Source organism: Myotis daubentonii, chromosome 13, assembly GCF_963259705.1.
Source record: "Myotis daubentonii chromosome 13, mMyoDau2.1, whole genome shotgun sequence".
Lineage (NCBI taxonomy): Eukaryota > Metazoa > Chordata > Mammalia > Chiroptera > Vespertilionidae > Myotis > Myotis daubentonii.
The window spans coordinates 21906935-21932416 of NC_081852.1; the positions used below are offsets into that span (position 1 = coordinate 21906935).

The 25482-nt window shown below is 48.9% G+C and overlaps 2 protein-coding genes across 2 annotated transcripts in view; one reads left to right on the forward strand and one right to left on the reverse strand.

The window, feature by feature from the left end:
- The first annotated feature begins 5994 nt into the window (after positions 1-5994).
- On the forward strand, positions 5995-12325 carry PCBD1 (pterin-4 alpha-carbinolamine dehydratase 1). The gene is made up of 4 exons (XM_059662467.1): positions 5995-6230; positions 9418-9549; positions 10219-10299; positions 11763-12325. The coding sequence occupies exons 1-4, from the start codon at positions 6021-6023 to the stop codon at positions 11859-11861; spliced, it is 522 nt and encodes a 173-aa protein (XP_059518450.1). The 5' UTR covers positions 5995-6020; the 3' UTR covers positions 11862-12325.
- A 2184-nt stretch (positions 12326-14509) lies between these two features.
- Positions 14510-25482, reverse strand: part of SGPL1 (sphingosine-1-phosphate lyase 1) — a 59222-nt gene continuing 48249 nt past the window's right edge. The window contains exons 9-15 of the mRNA XM_059662465.1: positions 24994-25099; positions 22803-22901; positions 21639-21788; positions 19964-20202; positions 18505-18651; positions 17447-17567; positions 14510-16929 (exon numbers count right to left, since the gene is read on the reverse strand). Coding sequence (XP_059518448.1) covers positions 16789-16929; positions 17447-17567; positions 18505-18651; positions 19964-20202; positions 21639-21788; positions 22803-22901; positions 24994-25099 — 1003 coding nt within the window. The 3' untranslated portion in view covers positions 14510-16788. The remainder of the gene's footprint in view (positions 16930-17446; positions 17568-18504; positions 18652-19963; positions 20203-21638; positions 21789-22802; positions 22902-24993; positions 25100-25482) is intronic.

Genomic DNA, 25482 nt, shown 5'->3' on the forward strand with positions numbered 1-25482 from the left:
GCTATTATCCCATTTTACAGATGAGAACACAGAGGCTCAAAAAGAATAAGTAAGTTGCTCAAGATTCCACAATTAGGCAAGTGGAGGAGCCAGACTTCAGAGCAGCTGACACCACCCCCCTTCCTATGGTGGCCTCTGTGTGGTGACTTTGGTGGGTGCAGAGTAAGGTACAGAAGGTGGTTTTTACCTTAATCGCCCAGTCATTTTATCCCTGCTCTTATTGTTGTTGTTATTATTATTAGTATTTATTCTTTTGGTAATTTTTTAAAGGTGGGGATTTTGTTTGTTTTGTTTTTTATTTTTTAGATCCTTAACTTAGGATCTGGCAAAAAAAAAAAAAAAGTACTACATAAATGTCGGAGTCTCAGAGCTGTCAGTGCAGACAGTACTTGAACACAGTTTATATGTTGTGCAGAAGCCAGCTCAGCTTCCAAACACCAGCACGCAAACACAGATTTAGGAAACCTCTGCTGAGGGAGTATTAGGTGCAGAGGAGAGTACCAGCCACATGGGGGCTCAGAGGTGCCACTTTTCATCCTTCAGAATCAAGGGAAAGAGGGGAGATGACGTGCTGAGGAAGGAGACACACAAAGGGTGGTCAGGACCCGGGTGGGGTTGGCCGGAAAGGCTCCTGGCCAAGCAGTAGGTTAAGCCCCTGTCTTCACTCCAACTTCCCCTCTGCCACACCCTCATGTAGGTTGTGCTCCAGTAAATTGTTGGGCGTGTTTGGGGATCAGGCTATGGGCGAATTGAGGTGGGAGACACTTAATTTGGATTTAGAGGGATACATGCACGGGATTCTCAGTCACATCCATGTCTAGGTTAGTCATTACTAGCCATTCTGGTGCTAGACATGCATTCCAGAAACACTCCCGCCTCCGCTGTGCCCACCCACCCAGCATGTGACATAGAGGCGCCGGCCAGAAGCTGTAAGTGGCATCGCGGGCCAGAAGCGTGTGGGTAACGGACGAGACACAGGCTCACTGTGCACAGAGCCAGCGTCTCTCTGGGCAATTCTTCCCATCATCAGTGTGTAATTTTTGTAAGCACACAATTTCATTTTTTAACAGTTTTCTGAGAAGCGTGTGAGTGTGGCTTCTGTCGTGCAGCATCACGTGTCTGAGGTTTGCCGTGCTGCTGCTGGGTCAGCCGGCTGCTCCTTTGCATTGCTGACTGGTACTCCAGTGTCTGAATGGACCGCCTTTGTTCATTCATTCAGCTGCGGGGGGGCATTTAGGTTCTTTCCAGATTCGCTGCCATGCACATTTGCATAGAGGTTTCTGATCTTTCTCCTGGACTGGGATTGCTGGATCACACGCTAAGTGTACGCGTAACTGCATTGGAAATTGCCCGATTGTTTTCCGAAGGCGCTGAACCATTTTGTTTTCCACCAGCGATGAGGGGAGTTCCAGTGACCCCACATGCTCGTCAGCACGGCTCTGTCAGGTGGCCTTTTCCAGTCCTTCCAGGCTCTCCCCTTCTCCTGTGGTAGACGGGCTGCTACTGTTGCAGCTGAGAGCTCAGTTGGAGCTGGTGCAGGGGTGGGCTCTCTGTGGTCCCCAGTGCGGGAGCTTTTGCAGTGTTCCCGCCCATCCTATGCCCATCCCCACCCCTTGGTAGCCAGACTGCCTGCCTGTGATCTGTGGCAGCCCTTAGCGGGAGCTCCTGCTCCTCCCCGCGATAGCGACCTCTAAAGGTATTGGTATAGGATCCCGACCTGAACTGCTCTCTGCACCTCCCCCAGGCAGAGGGATTCTTTCCCTCCTACCGAAAAGAAGCCACAATGAGCCTTTACCTAGCCCGGAAGTGACAGGGTTGCTGGCCCGCTCCTAGTGGCTCAAGGCTTCTGCGCCTTTTGGGCAGGGGTCTGGAGAGGAGGACGGGGTCTGGCACTTTCCCCACAGCAGCAGCTGACCCATCCCCTCCTGCCCCTACTGGGCTGAGGGCGTCTCACTCCCACCTCCTGCCCTTCCCCACTCTCCCCTGAGCACCATAAATACAAGCTCTTAGTGTGTGCACACTCTCCCAGCCACTCCACTGGCAGGAGGCACAGGCCTGGCTTGCAACAATGTGTTAAGGTTATAGCTGACTTGCTGACTTCTTACCCTCTCTTCACGAGGCCTCGGCCACGGGTCCTCCCCCTCCCTCCCCAGCCCTGGCACAGGTGAGCCAGTCCGCATCCTCTCCTCCTTCCAATGCAGGCTACTCCGTTGCCAAGTGACCTCCGTGCCTTGGCAAGCTGAAGAAAAGCGATGACTCTGGAGTATATCCAGGCTTTTCTCCTTGTTAGTGTGGGAGCGACACTCCGCAGCTTTCTGCATCCTGGGCGGCGGTAGAACCCTCTCACTGCGTTTCAAAATTGCCTCCTGCCTCATACTCCACACCGGTCGCCAGCTGATGCTGCGTTTTAGGTTGCTCACTTCCAGGTGCCAATTTTTGTTCGGGAATCTATTTGTCCTGTCAGCTATGGCTGCATAACACACTGTGGCATCCTGATAAGAACGAACCACTGTTTCTCATGGTCCCATGCGCTGCCAGTCTCTGCTGGGCAGCGTTGCCTGGGAAGCCCCCGTCCCTCCACAGGCAGACGCTTAGCAGAAGCCGTGAGGTGACGTCCACTTTTACTGGAGCCGAACACTGCATTCTAACGGGGACCTTTCACATCGGGTCCTAAATTTATCTAACTACAAGGTTAGAAGAAACGCAAGAACATTTTGTTGTAAAAGGGGTGGGAGGAGACTTATCAGATAAGTCTTTAAAAGCACTAAGTTATAGAGGGAACGGAGAAATCTCCTTACACCGACATGTAAGATTTCTGCCCACAGAGGCCCACATAGAAGAAGTTAGTACACGGATGGCTGAATGGAAGGAGATAGCTGCAATATCTAAAACGGACAAGCAGTTAATGTCTAGCTATAAACTCCTGCAAATCAACTAAAAAAAAAAAAGGAGCACTATAAATTCTAAAAATTTTGCAAAGGATATTAACAAGCAATGTATAAACATTATGTCCCAAATGTTAAGAAGCAATATGAAGAGGTGCTCAGAATCATTAGTAATTAGAAAAATGCAAAGTAAAACAGTGAGCTATCGTTTTATACCTATGAACTTGGCAAAGATGAAAGAGCTAGATAACGCCAAGGGTGAGTAGGTATGTGTGAGGAACGCAGGGGAAAAGGAACCCTCACACACTGCAGTGGGATGAGGACTGGTGCAGCCATCTGGACTGCATCTGGAACTGGCTATGGGTACATACATACCCCTGGGGGAATTGCTGGGTTTACAGGATATGCATGTACACACATTGTCTAAGAAACTTCCCACAGGCCTGAGAGCTGTCAAGTTGAGAGAGATGTTCCCTGCAGGATCACTTTGTTGTTTGGCTGTGCGTGTGTGTGTGTGTGTGTGTGTGTGTGTGTGTGTGTGGCGGCATAGAGGCAGGGAGCTGGAAGCAATCTGAGTGTCCATCACTGGTAGAACGATAAATCATGGTGGATTCTCACCACAGAAACCCAAGTAGCAGTTAGAAACTACAGATTAACTATGCATATAGCAACATAGATGAAGAGTAATTGCTCACTAACTATTCTGCTTTGAATTATCCACTATTCTATTCTGTCCACTAACTATTCTGGAATGAGATATGGCATAACAGTACAATTTACAAAAAAAATACAGAGAGGTGAAACAACAAGATGCTTTTTTTGGGAAGAACATGTACAAACAAAAATATATATTACCCCATTAGAAAGGTCACTATTGTGAGGACATAAGTAAAAGTGGAGTATAGGGATGAAGGTTAATTTAGAAAAATGTTTTTCATATTAAAGGATGTATGTTACCTGACTTCCAGCTTTATAAAGCTACAGTCGTCAAGACAGTGTGGTGTTGGCATCCAGATGGACATATAGATCAATGGGACCGAAGAGAAACTCCCCAAACAAACTCACACATACACGGCCCATTGATTTTTAAAAACAAGTGTACAAAGGTGTGCCGTGCCAGCACGGCCATGGATGAACCTGGGGGGAACCTGGGGGGGGGCGGTGGTGAAGGATTAGAAAAGACAGACAAGAGAATAAAGCTGTGGCTAGTGGACGCTGCCCTCTCTGATGGAGAAACAGCACCACAACCTGCAAGCCAAGTCTTTATTTTCTAGCCAGATTCCACGAGGCAAAGTAAGGGTGTGGTCAAGATGTTTACAACGTTCTCACGGGCTTTGAATCTGCTCAATTACATGCACCTGATCAAGCTTTGTTTACCTGCTGCACCTCCCGCAGCCCATATCACTCAGCCACGTGGGACCACAGGTTCGGACCATAAGGTCAAGCTTACAGCGATAGCCTTTGGCTGTAATTGTGCTGGGAGGCCTTTGCCCTTTAAGCTGGGACTTGCACGTGGCTTTGCCACGAGAGGATTGTGCCCTCTCATTAGTCTAAGGCTCGAACCTGTCCAAACGCTGTAGCCGCTCTCCACACAAAGGCAATTCAGTGGAGAAGGGAACAATTCAATACCCATATGCATAAAGTTAATTTGGATCCATAACTCAGAGCATATGAAAAATTAACTAAAAACGGATCACAGGCCTAAATGTAAAACAAACAAACAAAAAACTATAAAACATAAGAGAAAACATAAAAGAAAATCTTTTGTGACCGTGGGTCAGGCAAAGATTTCTTAGTTGCAACACTAAAATATCAGTCTATAAAAGAAACATTTGACATATTGAGTTTCATCAAAATTAAGAGCATCTGCTCTTTGAAAGACACTGTGAGAATGAAGAGAAAATACTTGCAAATGATATACCTGCTAAAGTGCTTGTATCCAAAATAACTCTCAAAACCCAGTAAGAAAACAAACACTAAATTTTTTAAATGGTCAGAAAACTTGAATAGGTAAAGAAGCACATGAAAAGACGTTGGATATCATCAGTCATTACGGAAACTCAAATTAAAACTATAATGAGCCCTAACCGGTTTGGCTCAGTGGATAGAGCGTCAGCCTGTGGACTAAAAGGTCCCAGGTTCGATTCTGGTACCTTGGTTGCGGGCACATCCCCAGTAGGAGGTGTGCAGGAAGCAGCTGATCGATGCTTCTCTCTCATCGATGTTTCTAACTCTCTATCCCTCTCCCTCCCTCTCTGTAAAAAAATCAATAAAATATATATATTTAAAAAACTACAATGAGATACCACTACACACCAGTGAGAATGGCTAGAATTAAAACGACTGACCATGTCAAGCGCTGGTGCATCTGCGGGGCCAGGGACCCGGAGCTCTCACCAATCCACGGTGGGCGTGTGTGATGGTGCCACCACTGCGGCAGTTTCCTAAGAAGTTATAAACATCCATCTACCATGTGGCCTAGCCATTCACTCCTCGGTACTGACCCAAGAAAAATGAAGGCACCTATCTATGCAAGGACTTGTAATCTGAAGTTCACAGCAGCTCAACAACTGGAAACAACCCAAATGTCCATCCACGAGTGAATGGATAACCACGTGGTGACATATCCAAGACAATGTAACACTATAAAATAAACGTTACTTAGCCATCAGAGACAGGAACTGTGGACACCCCTGCACGGGTGAACCTCAAACAGTCTTTGTACTGAGTGAGAGAAACCAGGCACAAAGGGGTAATACTGTATGATTTCCACTGACACCGAATTCTAGAAAATGGGGTGTAATCCACAGGGAGGGGAAGCAGATCAGTGGTTCTCTGAAGAGGGAAGAGGAAGGACACTTTTAGGGACGATGGATATGTTCATGATCTTCATCGTGATGATGGTTGCATGGAAGCGAACATACGTCAAAACGCATCCAATTTTACACTTTAAATGTGTGCAATTTACTGTAGATCAAAACCTACATAAGGAGTGTTTACAAAGGCAATCTCCCGCCCAGCGTAAGGGGCACAGCTGGCTGAGGGGCAGCGCAGGATTCGAACGCGTCAGCCTGCCGTGGAGCCCGCTTACGTAACCCCTGAGCTCCAGTCCACAGCACCGGTGCACCCAGGAAAATGCTGGAAGCGGCAGAGACCGCTCGCGCCGGTTGCGGCCGGACAGAGTTAATGATTACGGGTGGCGGCCCCGCCCCGTCTGCACTCCCCGCCCCGGGGCGGCCCCAGCCCGGCCCCGCCCGCCCGACGGCCGCCGGTGCACCCCGTGCGGCGCTCGCCCTCTCCGCCGCCACCTGCTGCTCGCCCGCGCCCCCGCTGCGCCCCGACATGGTGAGGGGGGAGTCGCGCGCCGCCGCGATGGGGGCAGCCCCGTTAGGAACGGGCGTGCGTTAGGGTCCGAGAAGAGGAAGGGGGCCTTAGGGTCCGCCCCCCCCCCCCCCCCGCTCCCCCGCAGCCGACTGCGCTGGCTGGGCGGGGGAGGGTGGGTGGGAAAGGTGGGGAGGTTTCCTCTGAGCCCCTCGCAGGTTAGCACGCGCCTGGTTCGGAGAGGGGGGGGGAGGTCTGTCGCGCTCCCCGTCGCGCTCCCACCCCTGGTGGTGCCCCTGTGGAGGCTGAGGCCACGAGAGGGCGGTGGTAGGTCCAGGGAACAGGCAGGCTGGCCCGGGGCTCCCAGGCCTGTGCCCCCTGGGCACCACAATAGTTCGGGCGGGGCTTAGCGACCTCCCTGGGTACAGGTGGGGCGGTGGGACCAGGGCCTGGGTGGGGACGGACAGCATACGCAGCCGCCGTTATGGTCCCCGAGGGTGGTATTGGAGGTGGGGATGGGCTGTGTCTGTATGTGGGAGTGTGGAGAGGGAGATTGGATTCGTGAGTTCCTCTGCGCCCTGTTTACTGCCCTTCTGGCTTGCACTTCTGGCCACCGGGGCTGGCGAAGCCCGCTGGGCGCCCTGTGCTGCCCTGGCCTCGGAGCCAGCCCCTGGTGCCTAGTTTGAGGCCTGCCCCGCAGTGCACACACCATGGCTCAGGATCATCTGTCCTCCGGGCTGAGCTTGCCCCCAGGAGGGTCTCGGGTGTGCTTCAGCACCGCCTCCCGGCTCCCACCTCAGCTGGAGAGGAGCCTCTAGACCCCGGAAGCTGTATAAACAGCCCATTTCTGGCCCCAAAGCATTAGGAGCAGTCCAGACCCCAGTGACACCTGAGAGGCACTGTGAAGGCTATGGCTGGAGGGGGAGCTGGTGAGTGAGCCACACGGAGGCCCCAGGAGCGGGCATGGGTAATCCAGTAACCCCTGGGCACACTCCCCCAGAGGCCTGGCCAGGACTGGCCTGATTTGGGATTTACTAAGTAAACACCGCCCCTTCCCCCCTCTGACCCCAGATTAGAGGGGCTTGTCAGCTCAGCCTCGGCTGTGAGTCCTGGGGGTTCCAGAGGACTCTAAAGAGAAGGGGGGCCCTCCGGGGACTCACTAGTACCCACCGCTCCTTTCAGAGCCAAAGAACCAAACAGTGAGCTCTGATGCCCTGGGTGACGTCTGGTCATCCGGTTGCCTGGAAACGTGGAGCAGGCTTCTCAGCCAGAGAAAGGCCAGCTCCGGAACGGAGCTCTGTGATGCCAATCTCTGCTGCCTTCCCTGGCTCTGCGGCCCAGAGGGGAGACAGACCCCGGCTGAGCATCCAGAGAGAGCACGTGATTTCAGGAGGGGGAAAAAGATGGACTTAGCCGGAGCGCTTTTCCAATTCTGCCCAAACCCAAGGCCCATCATGAGCCTACTTCTCCCAGGAAGTTTCCTTTTAAAAATGCAGATGGCACTCCTTTAATTAACAGTGGTTCTCAACCTTCTGGCCCTTTAAATACAGTTCCTCATGTTGTGACCCAACCCTAAAATTATTTTCGTTGCTACTTCATAACTGTAATGTTGCTACTGTTATGAATCGTCATGTCAATATCTGATATGCAGGATGGTCTTAGGCGACCCCTGTGAAAGGGTCGTTCAACCGCCAAAGGGGTCGCGACCCACAGGTTGAGAACCGCTGCTTTAATAACAACGGTGCGTACTGAAGTGTCCCATTGGCCCTTGCTGATGTGACGTGGACGTGCTTGTCCCCTTTCACCCGTGAAGCCCAGGGAGATGAGTGCCACGGGCCACCTGGCTGGAGAAAGGAACTGGGCTGGAACCACCCCTGCACGCTCCCTCCACCCATGTGGCCTGCGGGCTGCCTCACGAACACTGCTTTCCCCTCCCTCACGTTGTCTCCCCAGACCTTGGTGCGTTTTCTACTTAGCGCTGCATGGTTGCGGTCCTTGGGGGATCGATTTCAGGAGCCTCATTCTGGGACCCCCCTAAGCTCCTAGACCTGGATCCTCCACAGGATAGAACTGACTTGCTTCCTTCCGTTCTCGGAAGGTTCCGCTCATGGCCTGAATTGTGCCAATCCGGGCTGCCCAGAGGGCCCTTTGCACAATATACAGATGGGGCACTAGGTTTGCCAATTGCCTTTGGCCAAGTTATTTCAACTTTTAACCGAGCTCTGTGGCTCAGGCTTCCCAGCCTGACAGGAAAGAAGGTCGGGGAAGGAAGTCTGAGAACCTGTGGCCTGGCCGCTGGGAACCAGAGGCGGCTGGGAGCGCCATGGAGGACGCACTGGGTGGTGGTCAGTGCTCGTCTACTGCACTGTGGCTCAGAGCCGCCTGAAATGTCTTTAGTGCTGGGCCCTTTGCCGGCCGCAGGGACAGAGGCACCGACCCACTTGAGAAGGATGCCTAGGCTCTCACCGACTCGGGGAAGTGCCGTGGTCTTCCCCTTCCAGGCCTCAGTCTCCTCTTCACTGCACCTGGCAGCGGGTGCCCGTAGGGGCATGGAGGCAGGTCCGTAATTGGAAAAGGAAGGTTGTATGGTTGGGTGCTCATTTTCTGTAAGGTTATGTGGTAATACACACACGTCTAGGCTAGGTTTTGCTCTTACTCCCTCATTAGTGTAAGAGACTTACTTTGGGGGGGTGGGGAACATTACTTAGTTTGATGTGATTGACCTCATACTTTAGGATTTTCTCTCTTTTTTTTTTTTTTTTGTAATCCTCATTCAAGGATATTTTTCCATTGATTTTTAGAGAGTGGAGGGGGACGGAGAGAGAGGGAGAAACATTGATGTGAGAGAGACATATTGACTGGCTGCCTGCACGTACCTCAACTAGGACCTGGGATCAAGCCTGCAACCCAGGACATGCCCTTGACCGGGAATTGAACCCACAACACTTGGGTGTGCTGGCCAGGACAGGGTTTTCTGTCCTTTTTCGTGGAGTGTAAATCTAAGAACCTATCAGTGCCTGCACCAGGGCCCCACCCCCAGGGCAGGGTGCCACCCTCCCCACTCCATGTCTATTGCTTTAGACCAGCTGCCCTTTGTCACCTGGGTCCAGAGCTGCCAGTGGAAGCTGGCTCAGTTCCCTCAAAGGTCTGGGCCCTCTCCTTTGTCTTGTACAAAGACATGCCCTTGGGCCTCTGGGTTTTCCTCTCCTAGGCTGGCAAAGCACACAGGCTCAGTGCTGAGGAGAGGGACCAGCTGCTGCCAAACCTGAGGGCCGTGGGGTGGAACGAGGTGGAAGGCCGAGATGCCATCTTCAAGCAGTTCCATTTCAAAGACTTCAACCGGGTATGGCCCAGCGGGGGGACAGTTTTCTGAGTCTGGGGCTCATGGGGTCACACTTGTTCTCTTCCTTGAAGTCTTAGACCAGTGGTTCTCAACCTTCTGGCCCTTTAAATACAGCTCCTCATGTTGTGACCCAACCATAAAGTTATTTTCGTTGCTACTTCATAACTGTAATGTTGCTCCTGTTATGAATCGTCATGTAAATATCTGATATGCAGGATGGTCTTAGGCCACCCCTGTGAAAGGGTCATTCGACCGCCAAAGGGGTTGCAACCCACAGGTTGAGAACCGCTGTCCTAGACGCTCAGACACTACACTAATGCAGGTTACTCAGACAGTGTCACCCTTGGGGATGGGAGAGGGCAGACCTGGCTTTGGACTCTCCACACCTCGAACTCACATCTGAAGATATTTTAGACAAAAGATTGGCCAAGACTCACCACCTCTGCCGTGTTTCCACCTTGGTGGTGGTCTTCCTTCCTACTGCAGGGAGACCCCCTCGAGCTCCTGCCTCAGAACCAGTGGCAAGATGCTGGGGATGGTGAAAGCGCGAGGGGGTCTCCTCCTAGGAAGCCTGTCAGCCCTCCTGCATCGAGGCCTAACACTGGCCACGGAAGGGTGCCCAGCAGCCTCTCGCGCAAAACACTAACCTGGGTCTCACTCCACTAACAGGCCTTTGGCTTCATGACAAGGGTGGCCCTGCAGGCTGAGAAGCTGGACCACCATCCTGAATGGTTTAACGTGTACAACAAGGTGAGTGATGTGTGCCTGTTGTGCTTGGCGAGTTCAAGTTCTGAGAACTCCACCTCCCTTGGACTTCCCTATGGGCCTCCTCACCCAGACTGTCCACTCCTCCTGCTCCATTCATCTCTACAAATGTTTAAAATGCACGTTAAAACACTGTTCAAGTAGACACCAAGAAGATAAAACCCAAGGAAGGAAAGGCTGTGGGAGTCCGACATAGCCACTGTTCGTAGCTCTACGTGGCCTAAATCTTTCTGAAGGAATGGAAGAATGAAGTAATAAAATTGAACTAATAGCCATGCACAGCAAACAGATCAGATATTCTGCTGAATGAACTGAAACAGTCATTAAATGCCTGCCATGGGCCAGGCGCTATCCTGGATTCTGAAAACATTAAGGCTAGAAGACATGGATAGCGTTTAGTGGGAATTGGAGTCCTTTAGTTTTTTTGTTTTGTCTTTAATCCTCACCCAAGGACATGCTCATTGATTTTACAGAGAGGGGATGGGAGAGAGAAACATCTGTGTGGGAGATAAACATAGATCAGTTGCCTTCCTGTATGCGCCGGGCAGGGGAGTGAACCTGAAACCTAGGTATGTGCCCTGACCGGGAATCAAACCCGTAACCTTTTGGTGATGCTGCTCCAACCAACTGAGCCACACTGGGCAGGGCTCATCTTTAGTTTTTAGGTAACTCTCAATGTGTGGAGATTCCATTTTTAACCTAAAGCTGAAGTTGCCATTTTTTTTGGAGGTGGAATAGAAGACAGTCCTGCACTGCTGTTACAGAAACCAGTGCTGTCGGGACAGCAGCCCCCAGGGGAAACCCCGTAGTGACTGGCTGCCACAGGCAGACCTCAGAGATGTGGGTTCCGGTCCAGACCACCACCACAAAGCGAGTCACAGATTTGTTTCAGTGTGTGTAAGAGTTATGTTTACACTCTATTGTCCTCTATTAAGTGTGCAATGGCATTATGTCTAAAAAAGCCAATGTTCATACCTTAATTTAAAAATACTTTATTGTTAACAAGTGCTATCACCTGAGCCTTTAGCGCAGTGGTTCTCAACCTTCCTCATGCCGCGACCCTTTAATACAGTTCTTCATGTTGTGGTGACCCCCAACCATAAAATTATTTTCGTTGCTACTTCATAACTGTAATTTTGCTACTGTTATGAATCGTAATGTAAATATCTGATTGGCAGGATGGTCTTAGGCGACCCCTGTGAAAGGGTCATTCAACCCCCCCAAAGGGGTCGTGACCCGCAGGTTGAGAACCACTGCTTTAGCGAGTCGTGGCCTCTTTGCTGGAGGGACAAACTCTCTCAACTTGTAGAAACGCAGCCCAGGGAAGCGCAGTGAAGCGGGTATGCCTGTATTCCGGAGCTCGGTGTGGCTGAGCCAGCAGCTAGTGACTCCTGCTCTTCGGTGAAGTCCGTGGAATCAGCTGGTCCCAATCTCTGGCTCTGTTTCAGGTCCACATCACCCTGAGCACCCATGAGTGTGCAGGCCTGTCGGAACGGGACATAAACCTGGCCAGCTTCATCGAACAAGTAGCCGCGTCCATGACCTAGACCCTGCCTTGCCTCGTTGAATTCTTCAGGGAAAGGGGTGACTGATCTGGAAATCCAGAGAGAACAGGGGAGCCCCCCAAGTGCTGCTGTAGTCAAAATTGCTATGTCCACCTTGCTGCCTCCATTTCGGGGCGAGTCCTTGCTGTGGGGAGAGATGCCAGTGTCACTGCCAACACCAGGAACTTGGACTGTTTTCCCCCACACTGTGCTCTTCATCTTGGGGCCCTATAGACGGTGCCCTCGTTTGAATAAGATCTTCCCATTCCTTACAACTCTCCAGCAACAGAAATGATTTTCTTTCCAGTCCGTATCTTGCTCCCTTTCTAATTCATTTCCCAAGAAGCTGTGGTAGGAGCTGTGTCTAAGACAGACAGAATCTTAGAAACCAGAACCTTAATGCCAGCCCCCTCCTATGTGATAGAAACGCATGCTTTTATGCCTCAAATAAAACTTGTTTCACTTGGCCGCAGGCTAGAACCTTCTCTTCGACAGGTCAATCCAGATTGCAGTCAAAAGGCATTTAAAGCACTTCCTGGGTACCACCCTGCCTTCAAGGAGTTCAGTATCCTCCAGGGGAAGCAAACAGGGACACAGGTAACTGCTACTGCGCAGATAAATGAAGGCAGCACTGGTGCAGGGGTAGGAACTGCACGGAGAACAGGACAGGACTAACAAGGTGACTCTGGAGCTTCATGAGTTGTGCCTCAGACCTGAATCCGACTCCTGAGGCAGAGGTGGCATCGTGAACGAAGATGAAGGTGAGCAGGACACTGTACACACGCACGCTGAGGCCTACGCCTAAAAAGGCAGCCTGGGCCACGCTGTCTTGGCCTACAACCTCAGGTGAGGTTTCTAATCCTGACGGCTTTCACACTTTCCTAGAAACTCAGCCACAGTCTCAAGGCTTGTCTGCTTTTTACTCTAAGGGCGACGACAAAAGCCACGACTTAGAAGATGGCAAGCTGTTTGCCACCTGAGAGTTAAGAAGCCGATTCGCGGATTGGTCCCCCAACCCAGTAAGCAACGCTAGGGCAAAACACTCACTGACGTGCTGGACAGAAGGGGGTGCTGAGCGGTGTCGTCCACGGGGTGTGCATGCCACCCGGCTGTCATTTCATGTTTGCCATTATGCAAGAGTTCTCACCTATGACATCTAACCTGAGGCGGCCTGGGTGCTAAGCTGACTTACAGATACCAGGGTCACTTGGAGCAGGCATCTAGCAATGTCACAACCCAGTCACCCTGGAGGAGTTGGCCCTGCAACAGGCCAGAAGAGGCAGAGACTGGTGGTCGAGAAATCAGCATATTGTTGGCAAGAGGGACAAGCAGGCCCCCCTTCCCAGCCTATGCTAATAAGGATTATCATTGCCTACATTAATAACAAATTCTCAGCAAAGCCTAGTGTCAAAACCAACAAGGTACAGACAGTGGTCCCTCATCTGCTCTTCTGACGTAAATTTTTCTAAGTGCACTTTGACCTGATGACTATGGGTTAGGGGACCGCAGCCACGTCACACTGTGTTATGCCAGCTTCTTGCCTCTGCTTACGGCATGAATCAAGGGCTGAAAACACCAAATCAGAGGACACTACAGTTGTATGAAGCACTTTTATGTGGGACAATGACACAACACTTTTTTAAAAAAATGTTTATTCTAAAATTATTCAAGCAATTGAAATTATAGGGAATGGAGTTAAAGAGAAGTGATAATAAAGAAAGCACAAGAAAAACTAAAGCAATTAAAACTCCAAATCAAGAAAAGGCCCTCAAACATCTGACTTTTACCACACCCAGGCTATCAATTTAGGCCTCCGCCATTACTTTTGTCACTACTGGGTTGAGCTATAAGTGGCTCATTGCTACCAAGAGCCCATACAGAAGGCAGAGAGGCTCACAGCTGCAAGGAGCAGGTGTACGCACCCGACACCATTTCTTAGATGGGCCACATCTCCTATCAAAGCATATGCTGGCCCCTCTTTCTCTAGGGTTTACCCCAAAGCAAGCAGGTGCTCAGAGAACTGAGTCATCTGGCATAAAACTACAGCAAAGACCACATTGCTCGACTTGATTCTGGCAAAGTCTGAATGGGCTGAAAGCCAGGTGAAAAGTGTGGTTACCTGAACGAGTCTTTGGAACCTGAATAGCCCTTCAAAAAGGCTTCTCGCTTCTTAGTCATAATGGAACAAGACACTCAGCAGTTGTGGGTGCAACGATAATTGGAGAGGTTGCATCAGTTCCCAAACCAAATGCAAGGTGTGAAGTCCGCGTCCATTGGTTAGATGGAGCTCACTGCCCAGCCGGCTGGACACTAGCCCAGATGCTTCAATCTATCGTTAAGGTATACGTAAGAAGTGGATGACAAAGATGACGGCATAAAGCAGGACCCTAACCCGGGGAACTAAAGACCTGAGTTCCAGACCTCCTTAAAGCAGGTGTGGCCATCACTCCCGGTGGAGCCATGGAAGTGCTGGGAACTAGGCTGACGTGCTGCTCACCCACTCATGTCTATTTGCCCTAATATCAGTGTCACAGACAACCACTTCACCACAAGGGGGCGATCTCTCACCAGCTGCGGGTTCAAGAGCTGCCAGCATCCCATCTGGGATGATGTGCAGACACCTAATAAATGAATGCAACCATCCACAACAATCAAGATTTGGAACATTTAATTATTTAATTGCTTTTTAAGAGATTATTGCTGCAATTAGGAAGAGGACGTTGAGGGAACGAGGAGGTTAAAGACAAAAGATTTAAAGGAGGCAAGTACCATTTTCCAAGTATAAAACTGGCAATATGAAGTGACACGGCAGTATAGTCACATGTCTACTGACTTCTAATGCAGAAACAAGACAGTACGGTTTTTGCAGAGGCCAGTGGACATTTGCTAACAACATGATATTGTTAAGACATTCTGCCCACCTCTGCCAGACGGGGTGCTACTACAAGCAGATACACACAGAATGGAAAGCCCACAAATGTTAACTCAAACTAAGGCTCGTAAACATAAATTAAAGTGGCTACAGTAGGTCCCTTTGAAAAATAGTCCCACGACCTTCACCCCAGCCCCACCCCTGCAGCAATGTTATCACAGCACAGGGGGCGGTGCTGGGGGGACAGTGGAGGAGGAGAACACTCTGTAGGGCGCATGCTTCTCCATTTTAGCAGCCGACAAACCACAGTGGTGCCTGCTGGGTGGGGCTGGGTCCCTGGACTTCCTCCAACATAATGAATGCACTGGAGACACAAAAGACAATTCACCACAGCTCCGACCACTTCTCCTCTCTCAGGAGATGCCCACCAGTTCAGCAACTGTAACACACGCGTGCACACACACACACCCCAACCACTCTTGGAACCCACAATGCACAGGATGACTGACACACACACACACCCTGCAGCGACATGGCCAGTCACAGTTTTGTGTAGAAAGTACAGTGCAGAAGAACATTTTAGACAAAAGTGGTGAGGAGCTGGGGGAAATGGTCATGTTGGCTCCTGGCCAGCATACCCAGCAAGGGGGGCGAGAGGATACCAGCCTGAAGTGGCTGAATCTTCAGGAGTCCCTGAGAAGGGGAACGGACAGAGGAGTTTCTCCCAACCCAAACAAAACCTCAAAGACTGATCCCACCCCTGGGCCTGGGTCAGGAATAGCCACCACTGCTCCCCGCTGAGGAAAAGGCACACATACAGTATGTCGTCACTAGGGTAGGACAGTGGCTCAGGTGAGATCCAGGCAGGCCCCATGCAGGGCAGAAAAGGTAGAAAGTGGGCACAGAGTTTGGCCCTGTCCCTGCACCATTCTGAGCAACTAGTCTTAAGAAATCACAAGCCCTAGGCTACAACCGACACCATCTTGTTTCCCTATTCCAAAACGTTCTCTCATCCTCGCCAGGGCTGAGAAGTGTCCAGTACCTGAGGCTGATCTGCCATAGTACCTTTGGGAGCTGAATGAGAGGAAGGAGGCTGGAAGAACACACCAATGAACGAAACATTTTCCCTTGCCTTGGGGACTCACTCATACCCTCCTTGTACCAACTAGGATAAATCAAGGCAACTTGTGAAGGTGCTGTGAGCAAACATATTCTCATACATGATGGCTTAAAGCAGTGAGGGAGGGGAGGACTACAATGAACTTTGGTGACATATTTGAATTTGCGTGCTCATCCTACCCTGATACTCAGAGAGGCAGCAATAGGCCAGGAGGTCCTAGATTCTCTGGGAATTACAGTCCCTTCCTAGTTCCAGAATAAACCAGTGGGGGCACAATTTCAAATACGAATCTCCAAAGAGGGTGGAAACCAAATATCAAAGGGGACTACACACTAGCAGAGGACCATGTACCACTCGACACGCCGCCTTGGCAGACTGACCACTGCTGCAGAGTAACAAGGGCCTGGTCAGCCTGTGTCTTGGGAGAAGAAAACAGGCTGCAGTAAAAGTAACTCTGAGAGACAAGTGACCCACTCAGAGAGCAGGGCTGAAGAGCCTCCTGCTCAGAGTTACCGAACACCCACCCGGGAAAACTGTCACACGAATGCTTCCTATTTGACTAAAACAATCTGCTTGAGATGACAAAGAAAACCTTTTTCTACCTCAAACTGCCCCAGCTTCCCTAAGGAATCAGGACAGGCCAGAGCTGCCACCCCATGATTAAGTGAAGGTAAAAGCTAGAAAGATTAGAGAAGGAAATGGTTAAAACAATTCCTGGGGTGATGTTTAGAACAAGGGCAAAATAATTACGTCATGGAATCCTTCGGGGCTTTCACATTAAAAACCACAAAAGGATGATGAAAGGAGGAACTCGAATCCTGAGGATCAAGCTGTCTTGTGTCTGTCTCGTTGTGCTCTATGGAGCAAGACCAGATGTTGAATCTCCGTGGGGCCTGTTCCACACCCCAGAACCTTCTGAAGGCCAGAAGCCCTCGGGCTCAGCGGGGCTTTGGAGAGCCATTCATCTGGCTGCCCTGAGGTACAGTGTCTGTGCTGAAAAGGCTGTCCAGGAACATCGAGGACAATTCTGCTACCTGGTTCCTGTCGACAGTGGTCTGGGCCATGCCATAGATCGCACCCTGCAAATCCAGTCACAGAATTGTTAATGATGAGGGATCCAGAATGGCTGTGCTCCTCCCCCCCATACTTGCCTTGCATGTGTCCTCCTCTCCCCAACTCCATCCCCACCCCAGGCTCCATTCTATCAGAGGGACAGCCAGCTCGCTAAGTTTTCCCAGCTACTTGCCAGTCATCTGCCTTTCTGCCCAAAGGAACTATCCTGTGGGATTTTATGTAGAAAATTCAAGAGATAATTGGTTTATTGCCTCTCCTGTGTCAAATTTTTCTTTTCAAATGGACACTGCCACCACCTGCCTTTGCATATAGCACTTACAAATTTACAGGATGCTTTATACTCAGTCTGTCCATTTCCTGGGAATGGACAAGGCAGAAATCATCAGCCACAATGAAATAAGGAAACAGGTTTGTGGATAAGAGGCAGAGGCAGGTACAGACTCGAGGTCACCTGGTTCTTTCAACCCCCTCCCCGTAACACCTAAACTTCAACAGAGAAGATAAAACCCCAAGTGCTCCTACCATTCCTGTGGCCTTTCCTTTAGGGTTCTTCATGATTTGAGTGACAGACTCTCGGACGTCCTTTAGGAACTGTACGGCTACTCGCTTCCGGGTGTGTACTAACGTGACGCAGAAATGAATACTATGAGAGAAGAGAGACAAAGAGAGATGCACCTTAGAAAAAAAAATTTTGAAGTTGTAAAATAAAGCAGCCCCCAGTACAGGCATTTATTGGTTGCTCCTTCACGTTACTTGTGACAAGTGTAGTCGTCCACACTGTCCCCAGGGCTGGGAATCAGGGCTCCCAAGTCCATGGCTTGTCAAGCACGGGCTGGCAGGAGGGCGTCTCGGCCTCATCAAGAACCTTCCTGACAGAATGGATACAGCGGCTGTGCTACCCCACCCCTCTCCTCAAAATCTATCCATCACTAGTCCTTCAGCCATGTGGCCTTTATCTTAGATGATAAGCCCTCCTGGGGACAGGGCCATCGGCTGGGTCTTGAAGGATGTCAGGGCAGAGAAGCAGCTCTAACGCCCCTGGAGGGCGTCTGTGGGGCAGAGGGATTGTGAAGAGGAAAAGGCAGTCAAATGGGGCTGGCAATGGTGCGAACGTGATCGGATCAGGGTACGTGGGGGACACCGAAGAGCCCTATTCTGCTGGGGGGGAGTGCTGACTTAAAGACAGCGTGGACGGTGAGGCTAGGAAAGCAGCAGGCCTGAAGGATCAGGAGCTCTGGGAGGTTGTGAGCTAAGGATTACTCAGGTACAAGTCGGTTTATAAGAGCAACATGAAGACCGTGTACAAGACGGATCTGAGAGTACAGAGAGAGTGGGGGTGGGAATCTTATGACAGACCCCTGATCTCAAGAGGCTGCCACCTAACTTTGCCAGCGTTTAAAGATAATGGTCCTGTTTTGATACTGAGATACTCCAGGTGTCTGGACAGAAATCCTAGATCCTACTGTTGCCACTAGTGCTGGGCCCTAGCAGCCCATCTCTGTATTTTCAGATCACCCTGCTACCCAAGTTCTTCAAAAGTCACAAAGCAAAGGAAGAAAAAGGGGCTTCTTTAAGTTTACCTGGACGGGAACTGCAGCTGGTTCAAGTTCCACCCCTTAGCAGTCATCAGATTAAACAGTCGGTAGATGTCAAAATCATGGGAGCCCAGAGCAATGACCGACAACTGAGGATCCCCAAAAACAAAGATGCCTTTGATATTTTCCAGTCTTAAAGCAAACAAGAAAAGGAACAGAAAGAAAATTCAGCCACATACGGTCATCTGGTCATCTTTCATCACCCAATGTTTCCCTTACAGCCTAACCTTTTGGGCTTTAGTTTTCTCATCCTGTAAAATAAGGTATCTAGACTGAGATCAGTAATTCCTAAGCATTACAAATAGTCAAAGGCCCAAACCATATCTAGACCCAATGAATCAGAATCATTGGCTCCTGTCTGCCCAACTCCCAAATTATGATATCACCCCCAGGGACAGCTGAGGAATAAGACATTTTTTCAAAACACTGAAAAAACAATTTCTCCATCCCTCAATTTTAAAAACATATGTAGTCGCTAAAGCAAGAACTAGTACAGTTCTCAACAGATAGGGATTATCAGAATCATATGTGGGCCTTTTTTCAAATGAAACATGTCCACTGGCCGCTTTTATTCACCCTCAAGATTCTGAAAAAAACCTCCCCAATCCTGGTGACACAGAGAGACAGGCAGTATGTGAACAGATATGCTCAACAGAGCACACAGCTTAGTTCTAGCCTTAGCTTAACCCAAGATGCCATCGCCGCCCCCTTCCCCATTCCTTCTCCAGTTCTTTTTTATTCCAGTGATTCTCCAAGTGGGATTCCTAGACCAGCAGCATCAGCATCCACTGGGAACTTCCTAGAAATGCAAATGCTCAGGCCATTCCAGATCTAGTGAGTTAGAACTCTAGGAGCAGGGCCCAGGAATCTGCACTTTAATAAGCCCTCCAGGTGATTAGGATGCATCCTCAAATTTCAGAACCACTGTCTTGTCTCAGTCATTAAACTGTCCCTCAGTACTTGGTAAGAGCTGCCAGTGGTTAAGACATCCTTGGAAACAAGATGGCCTAGATCAGTGTTTCTCAACCTTCTGGCCCTTTAAATACAGTTCCTCATGTTGTGACCCCCAACCATCAAATTATTTTCGTTGCTACTTCATAACTGTAATTTTTCTACTGTTATGAATCGTAATGTAAATATCTGATATGCAGGATGGTCTTAGGCGACCCCTGTGAAAGGGTCGTTCGACCACCAAAGGGGTCGCGACCCACAGGTTGAGAACCGCTGGCCTAGATGAAGCGCTAACCTGACATTCCAAGTCACAGCAGAGCAAGGGAGCCCTATCCTCCCAGGCCAACACCACACTCCTAAGCTGCTGTCCTAAGCCCTTGGTCTCTCAGGAGACAACGAATGGGCTGGGGCTACAGGTGCTTGGCCGGGCAGATGCCTTGAGCACACTAGCAGACAAAGCAAGAGACAAGGAGAATCCCAATCTTCCACATACTCTGACTTGAGGAAGCGAGACGTTTTGATGATCTGTTTGGTAGCTTCAACATAGCCGCTCTCACCGAAGTGCATCAAGGCAGCCCAGCAGGCTGCACTAATGCCACCAGGCCGTGAGCCCGCGACGGTTGGGGAAGCGTAGATGCCACCCTGCCAGTCTGGATCAACGAAGAACTGATAGCTCCTGTACTTCTTGTCACTGTATAACACCACGGAAGAGCCTTTGGGGGCATAGCCATACTGGGGGGAGAAGCAGACAGGTGATTGTACAGTTCTATTCAGCAGACCTGCCCTGGCACGCTGATCATGGAAAATTTTCCCTCACATTCTCTATGATGCTTCTCACTCACATTAAAAACTCAAACTTACAATGTTAACAGGTAGAGAGAACTGAAGGGATGGAGCTGAAACTCTATTTTAGGGATGAAGAATCCAAGGCCCAGGAGGAACAGTGCCTTGTCCTGCTAATCAGTTTAATTCCCCTTTCCCACCCAGCACGTGGTTTTCCTTATTTAAAACATTATTCCAGCCCTAGCCGGTTTGGCTCAGTGGATAGAGCATCGGCCTGCAAGCTGAAAGGTCCCAGATTCAACTCCGGTCAAGGGCACATGCTCAGGTTGTGGGCTCAATCCCCAGTGTGGGGCTTGCAGGAGGCAGCCAACCAATGATTCTCTCTCATCATTGATGTTTCTCTCTCTCTCTCTCCCTCTTCCTTCCTCTCTGAAATCAATAAAAATATATTTTAAAAAAAATAAATAAATCATTATTCCAGGGCAGTATGTCAGGATGAAAGCAAAGATAAAGAGCCACTGGAAGCCAGGAATCCAAGTCACTCAGGTCAACTACAATCACGACCTCACTCCCTTCTCATCCTTGTTCACTTACTAGTACACTTCCTTTCTACTAAGAGCTTCAGAATCTAGAAGCTATTTCATCCAGTTTTACAATAAACTGATCTAGATTTTGTCTCAGTCCATGAGGGGGGGGAGGAATGGACATTTCAAACATTCCTGAGCACGTTAAGTTCTTCCCTTTTTCCAAAGGACTTTCCATCAGCATACTCCTGTCACAGGTGCAGGAACCCAGCAGCATGGGAGCTGCAGCATTTACATACCTCCCTCAGGAAGCCCAATTAAACCTCCCTCCATCCTCCCCTCAGATCGCCTCAAGGCTCAGGGAACTCTTTTTTTTTTTTAAATATATTTTTATTGATTTCAGAGAGGAAGGGAGAGGAAGAGAGAGATAGAAACAAATGATGAGAGGGAATCATTGATTGGCTGCCACAGGTACGTTGGACCAAGCCTGCAACCCAGGCATGTGCCCTTGACCAGAATTGAACCTGGGACCCTTCAGTTCGTAAGCCGATGCTCTATCCACTGAGCCACACCAGCTAGGGTGGGAACTAACTCTTAAGAGGGCCACTACACTAACATGTCCCAGTTATAGAAATTCTCTCAGCCATAAGACCCAAAGATAATGGGTTCCTTTCCACTATTGCTTGTCATCTCTATCACTGTACCTTGTCACCTGAATCAGCTGCCCTGGTGAAAGCAAAGAGCCAGATTTCATTTTACATTTTGGGAAAAGATAATGCTTTAACCAATTTATTTTGTTGATAACAGTCAAAATAATCAGCTGTCTCCTCTGACTGACATTTGGTCCCTTCCGTAGCTCACCTTATGGGTATCCGCTGAAATGCTGGTCACACCTTTCACCCGGAAATCAAATGGTTGCTCCAGTGGGTATCCTGCTTTCTCCATAAAGACGATGAGAAAGCCGCCCAGACAAGCGTCTACATGAAGAGGTATTTTGTATTTGACAGCCAGCTAGTTCCAAAAAACAAAGACCATAAGAGAATTTCATTTACAGCCCTGTAACAAAAACTTTGCAAGACATGGGTGGAAAAGTGGGCTGTAACTATAAGGCCATTATGTACTACTAGAGGCCTGGTGCATGAAATTCATGCACTTGGGAGAGGGGGGATCCCCCTCAGCTTGTGCCCTCTCGCAGTCCAGGAGCCATCAGTCGGACATCCTTAGCACTGCTGTGGAGGTGGGAGAGGCTCCTGCCACCGCCGCTGTGCTTGCCAGCCATGAGACCAGCTTCTGGCTGAGCGGTGCTCCCCCTGTGGGAGTGCACTGGCCACCAGGGGGCAGCTCCTCCATTGAGCATCTGCTCCCTGGTGGCCAGTGCGCATCACAGCGACCGGTTATTCTGCTGTTTGGTCGATTTGCATATTAGCCTTTTATTATATAGGATATCTTCCATGTTTTAAAAAGCTGGCTACTTTTTGACATTCCCAATAAAAAGAGTTCATCTTTCAAATGTATTTAGCCTTCAAAATAATTCATCTGAAATGTGGTGTTTATTTTATATTTAAATATGCAGGGCCTCAAATTCACTGCAAAATCATGCAGAAAATGAGCACCACTCTGATTCTGGGTGCCTCTGGAGTGGGTCCGAGGTCCTGCTTGCTGACTTCCCAGCAGGGAAGGAGGGAGGGTGTGCTATGGAGCAGCAGATCGAATACCACCCTTTGGTAGGCATGCTCCTAAATGCAGATCATTTCCTGATCTGAATTGAAATGTTAGTCCTACCTCCAAATATCCCATTTAAACAAAGGCTTCTTCCTTCTATTCTCCTCCCCCACAGCAGAAGCCAGTAACCTTCAGAGGCTCCAAACAGAGCTGCAGAGTTTACCACAGAGCTGATGAGAGCTACTCACCACCCATGTGCTAAAATCTAAATTCAAAATCGCTTCTATTTGCCAAATACTGTACCATGAGATTCTATTTTAAAATCTCAGTTTCACTGCCTAGTGGTCCCTTTTTCTCACATACCTTGGCCACTTCAGGAACAGGATCGATCACACCATGAGGGAACTGTGGGGTAGAACAGACGAGCATGGCAGTGTTCCTGGAGATGGCTCTTCTCATTGCCTAGGAGTTACACGTGGGAAGGAAAATGAGCATCCACATCTCAGTTACTCTCCTATTGCCCTAACAAGATTAATCTAGTCTATGAACTTCAGTTCCACTACTGGCCCCTCCTTCACCTCTCCAACCTGGGAGAAGCCTGCTGCCCACCATGGCAGCAGAATACAAACAAGGCTAGATGGGTCCACTGGGAGAAGAGAGCACAATACAAAAACAGCAAAATCCTTGTGAGGGAAAAAGAATATTGGGCTAAGCGGTAAAAGCCAACTAGCACTGAAACCTGGTGTAAACTACTTCACTCCACCCACTCCGTTTCCTCATCTATGCACTGCAATAATACTAACAGCTTCTACGACCTCCCTGGGCTGCCCCAGGCTCCAATGAAATTCCGATAGCACTCTGAATACTGGAAAGTTCTATACAAATGCAAGGCATAAAATTAATCAAGAAAGGAATATTATTCAGCCTTAAAAAGAAAAGAAATCCTGCCATTTTTGACCACATGGGTGAACCTGGAGGACACTACGCTAGAGTAGAAAGGTGGTTGCCAGGGGTTGGGAGTGGAGGAATGGGGAGATGCTGGTCAAGGGGTACCAAGTTTCATGCACCCCTATCTTCATAGCAGCACAATTCACCAGAGCTAAGATCTGGAAACAGCCTTAGTGCCCATCTGTAGATGAATGGATTAGAAAACTGTGGTACATCTACACGATGGAATACTATGCTGCTGTAAAAAAAAAAAAAAAAAAGGAACTCTTACCATTTGCAATGGCATGGATGGAACTGGAGAGCATTATGCTAAGTGAAATAAGCCAGTCAATGAAGGAAAAATACCACATGATCTCACTCATTCATGGATAATAGAGACCATTATAAACTTTTGAACAAAAATAGATACAGAGGCAGAGCTGCCTCAAACAGATTGTCAAACTGCAGCGGGAAGGCCGGGGAGGGTTGGGGGGCAGGAGGGAGAGGGGTAAGAGATCAACCGAAGGACTTGTATGCATGCATATAAGCATAACCAATGGACATAAGACACTGGGGGGTAGGGGAGGCCAGGGGATTGTCAAGGGCGGGGGGAAAAAAAAAAAGGACACATATGTAATACCCTTTGTAATACTTTAAGCAATAAAATAAAATAAAAAGGGGGTACCAAGTTTCAATTACGCAAATACATTCTGGAGATAAAATGTATTGCCATGTGACTACTAAACAAGTTTTGTTAATACTGCATTGTATATTTAAAATTTAATTAGAGATCTACAGGGCAGTCTTAAGTATTTCAACCATGGGAAAAAAAAAGAAAAGAAAAATGTTAACTGTGTGAGGTGATGAAAATGTTAAACGCTTGATTGTGTTGACTACTTCACAATGTATACTGACATCAAAACATTAAGTTGCACTCCTTAAATATATACAATTTTTAATTTGTCAATTAATTATACATTAATGCCTCAATAAAGATGAGGGAAATAATGCTAATGCTAATAAACTGGAATAGTTTACTTATGGAAAAAATCATTACTTTATACTGGCAATGGTGCTCACTCAGGCCAATCAAAACCACAGTGACACCCTGACTGGTTTTGTACATCCTGTACACCAAAAGGTTCGATTCCCAGTCAGGGCATATCTCTCTCTTTCTCTTTCTCTCTCCTCTCTCTCCCCCCTCTCTTAGGGCATCTCTCTCTCTCTCAGGGCATCTCTCTCTCTCTCTCTCCCCCTCCCTCCCTCCCTCAAGTCAATAAAAACATATCCTCCAGTTAGGATCTTTTTAAAAATTATAAAAAAACCATACAAACCACAGTGAGAGTCTTAGAGCAAGTTAGGACATGCTTATTTCACAAACAGAAGAGAAGGTGGCGGTGCTGAAGCAAACCCGGGTCTTTAAAGTTAGGAACAAACGGATGAATCTGTGCAAAGACTGACGCTGCACTCAGTCAGCACTGCCAGTGGAAGATTTTGCAACTCTGGCCACTACAATCAAAGACATTTTGAGCCTGTCTGCATGTGACACTGGAAAAAAACAGTCAACTGGGTACACTTCCTGCTTCTCACAGCCCAGGGCAGACAATGGCCCTTCAGAGGAACTCACCCGAACATCCACCTCCATCATTTTGTTCAGTGGAACCCGTATAATCTTCATCCCAAAATAATGGGCTGCCTTGTCAAACGCAGCATGGGCACTCTGGGGGGCCACACTAAGAGACAGGGAAGAAGAGAATAAGGAAATGAGGTTCAAAAGAACATAGCTGCAGCTAATCTAAAACATCAGGAATAAACTTCTGATTACTTTTCCTCAAAAATTTTAAAGTGTTTGTATTTACTTTTTAAGCACAAAAAGAGATATTCTAAGGAACCTTCTCCCTACTATTTAGGAAATCATTTTGGCAACAGGAAAAACTTGGAAGTAATCCTACATCGAAGGATCCAAAATATATACTAGGGCTGACAGGTAAGAGAACGGGAAATTTGGATCAAATTAACATAAAGTGGTTGCCTATCCAAAGACAGGCACATCAGAGGAGAGCAAGCTTCCTGACACGGTACAGGTTGAGGCAGGAAATGTAAGCTTGTTTGGCAG

Excerpts from the sequence above, each read along its gene's own strand:
- PCBD1 (XM_059662467.1), top strand. The coding sequence starts at position 6,021 with ATGCTGGAAGCGGCAGAGACCGCTCGCGCCGGTTGCGGCCGGACAGAG. Across the intron at positions 9,550-10,218 it reads ATTTCAAAGACTTCAACCGG|GCCTTTGGCTTCATGACAAG; the intron begins GTATGGCCCAGC and ends CTCCACTAACAG. Across the intron at positions 10,300-11,762 it reads GGTTTAACGTGTACAACAAG|GTCCACATCACCCTGAGCAC; the intron begins GTGAGTGATGTG and ends GCTCTGTTTCAG.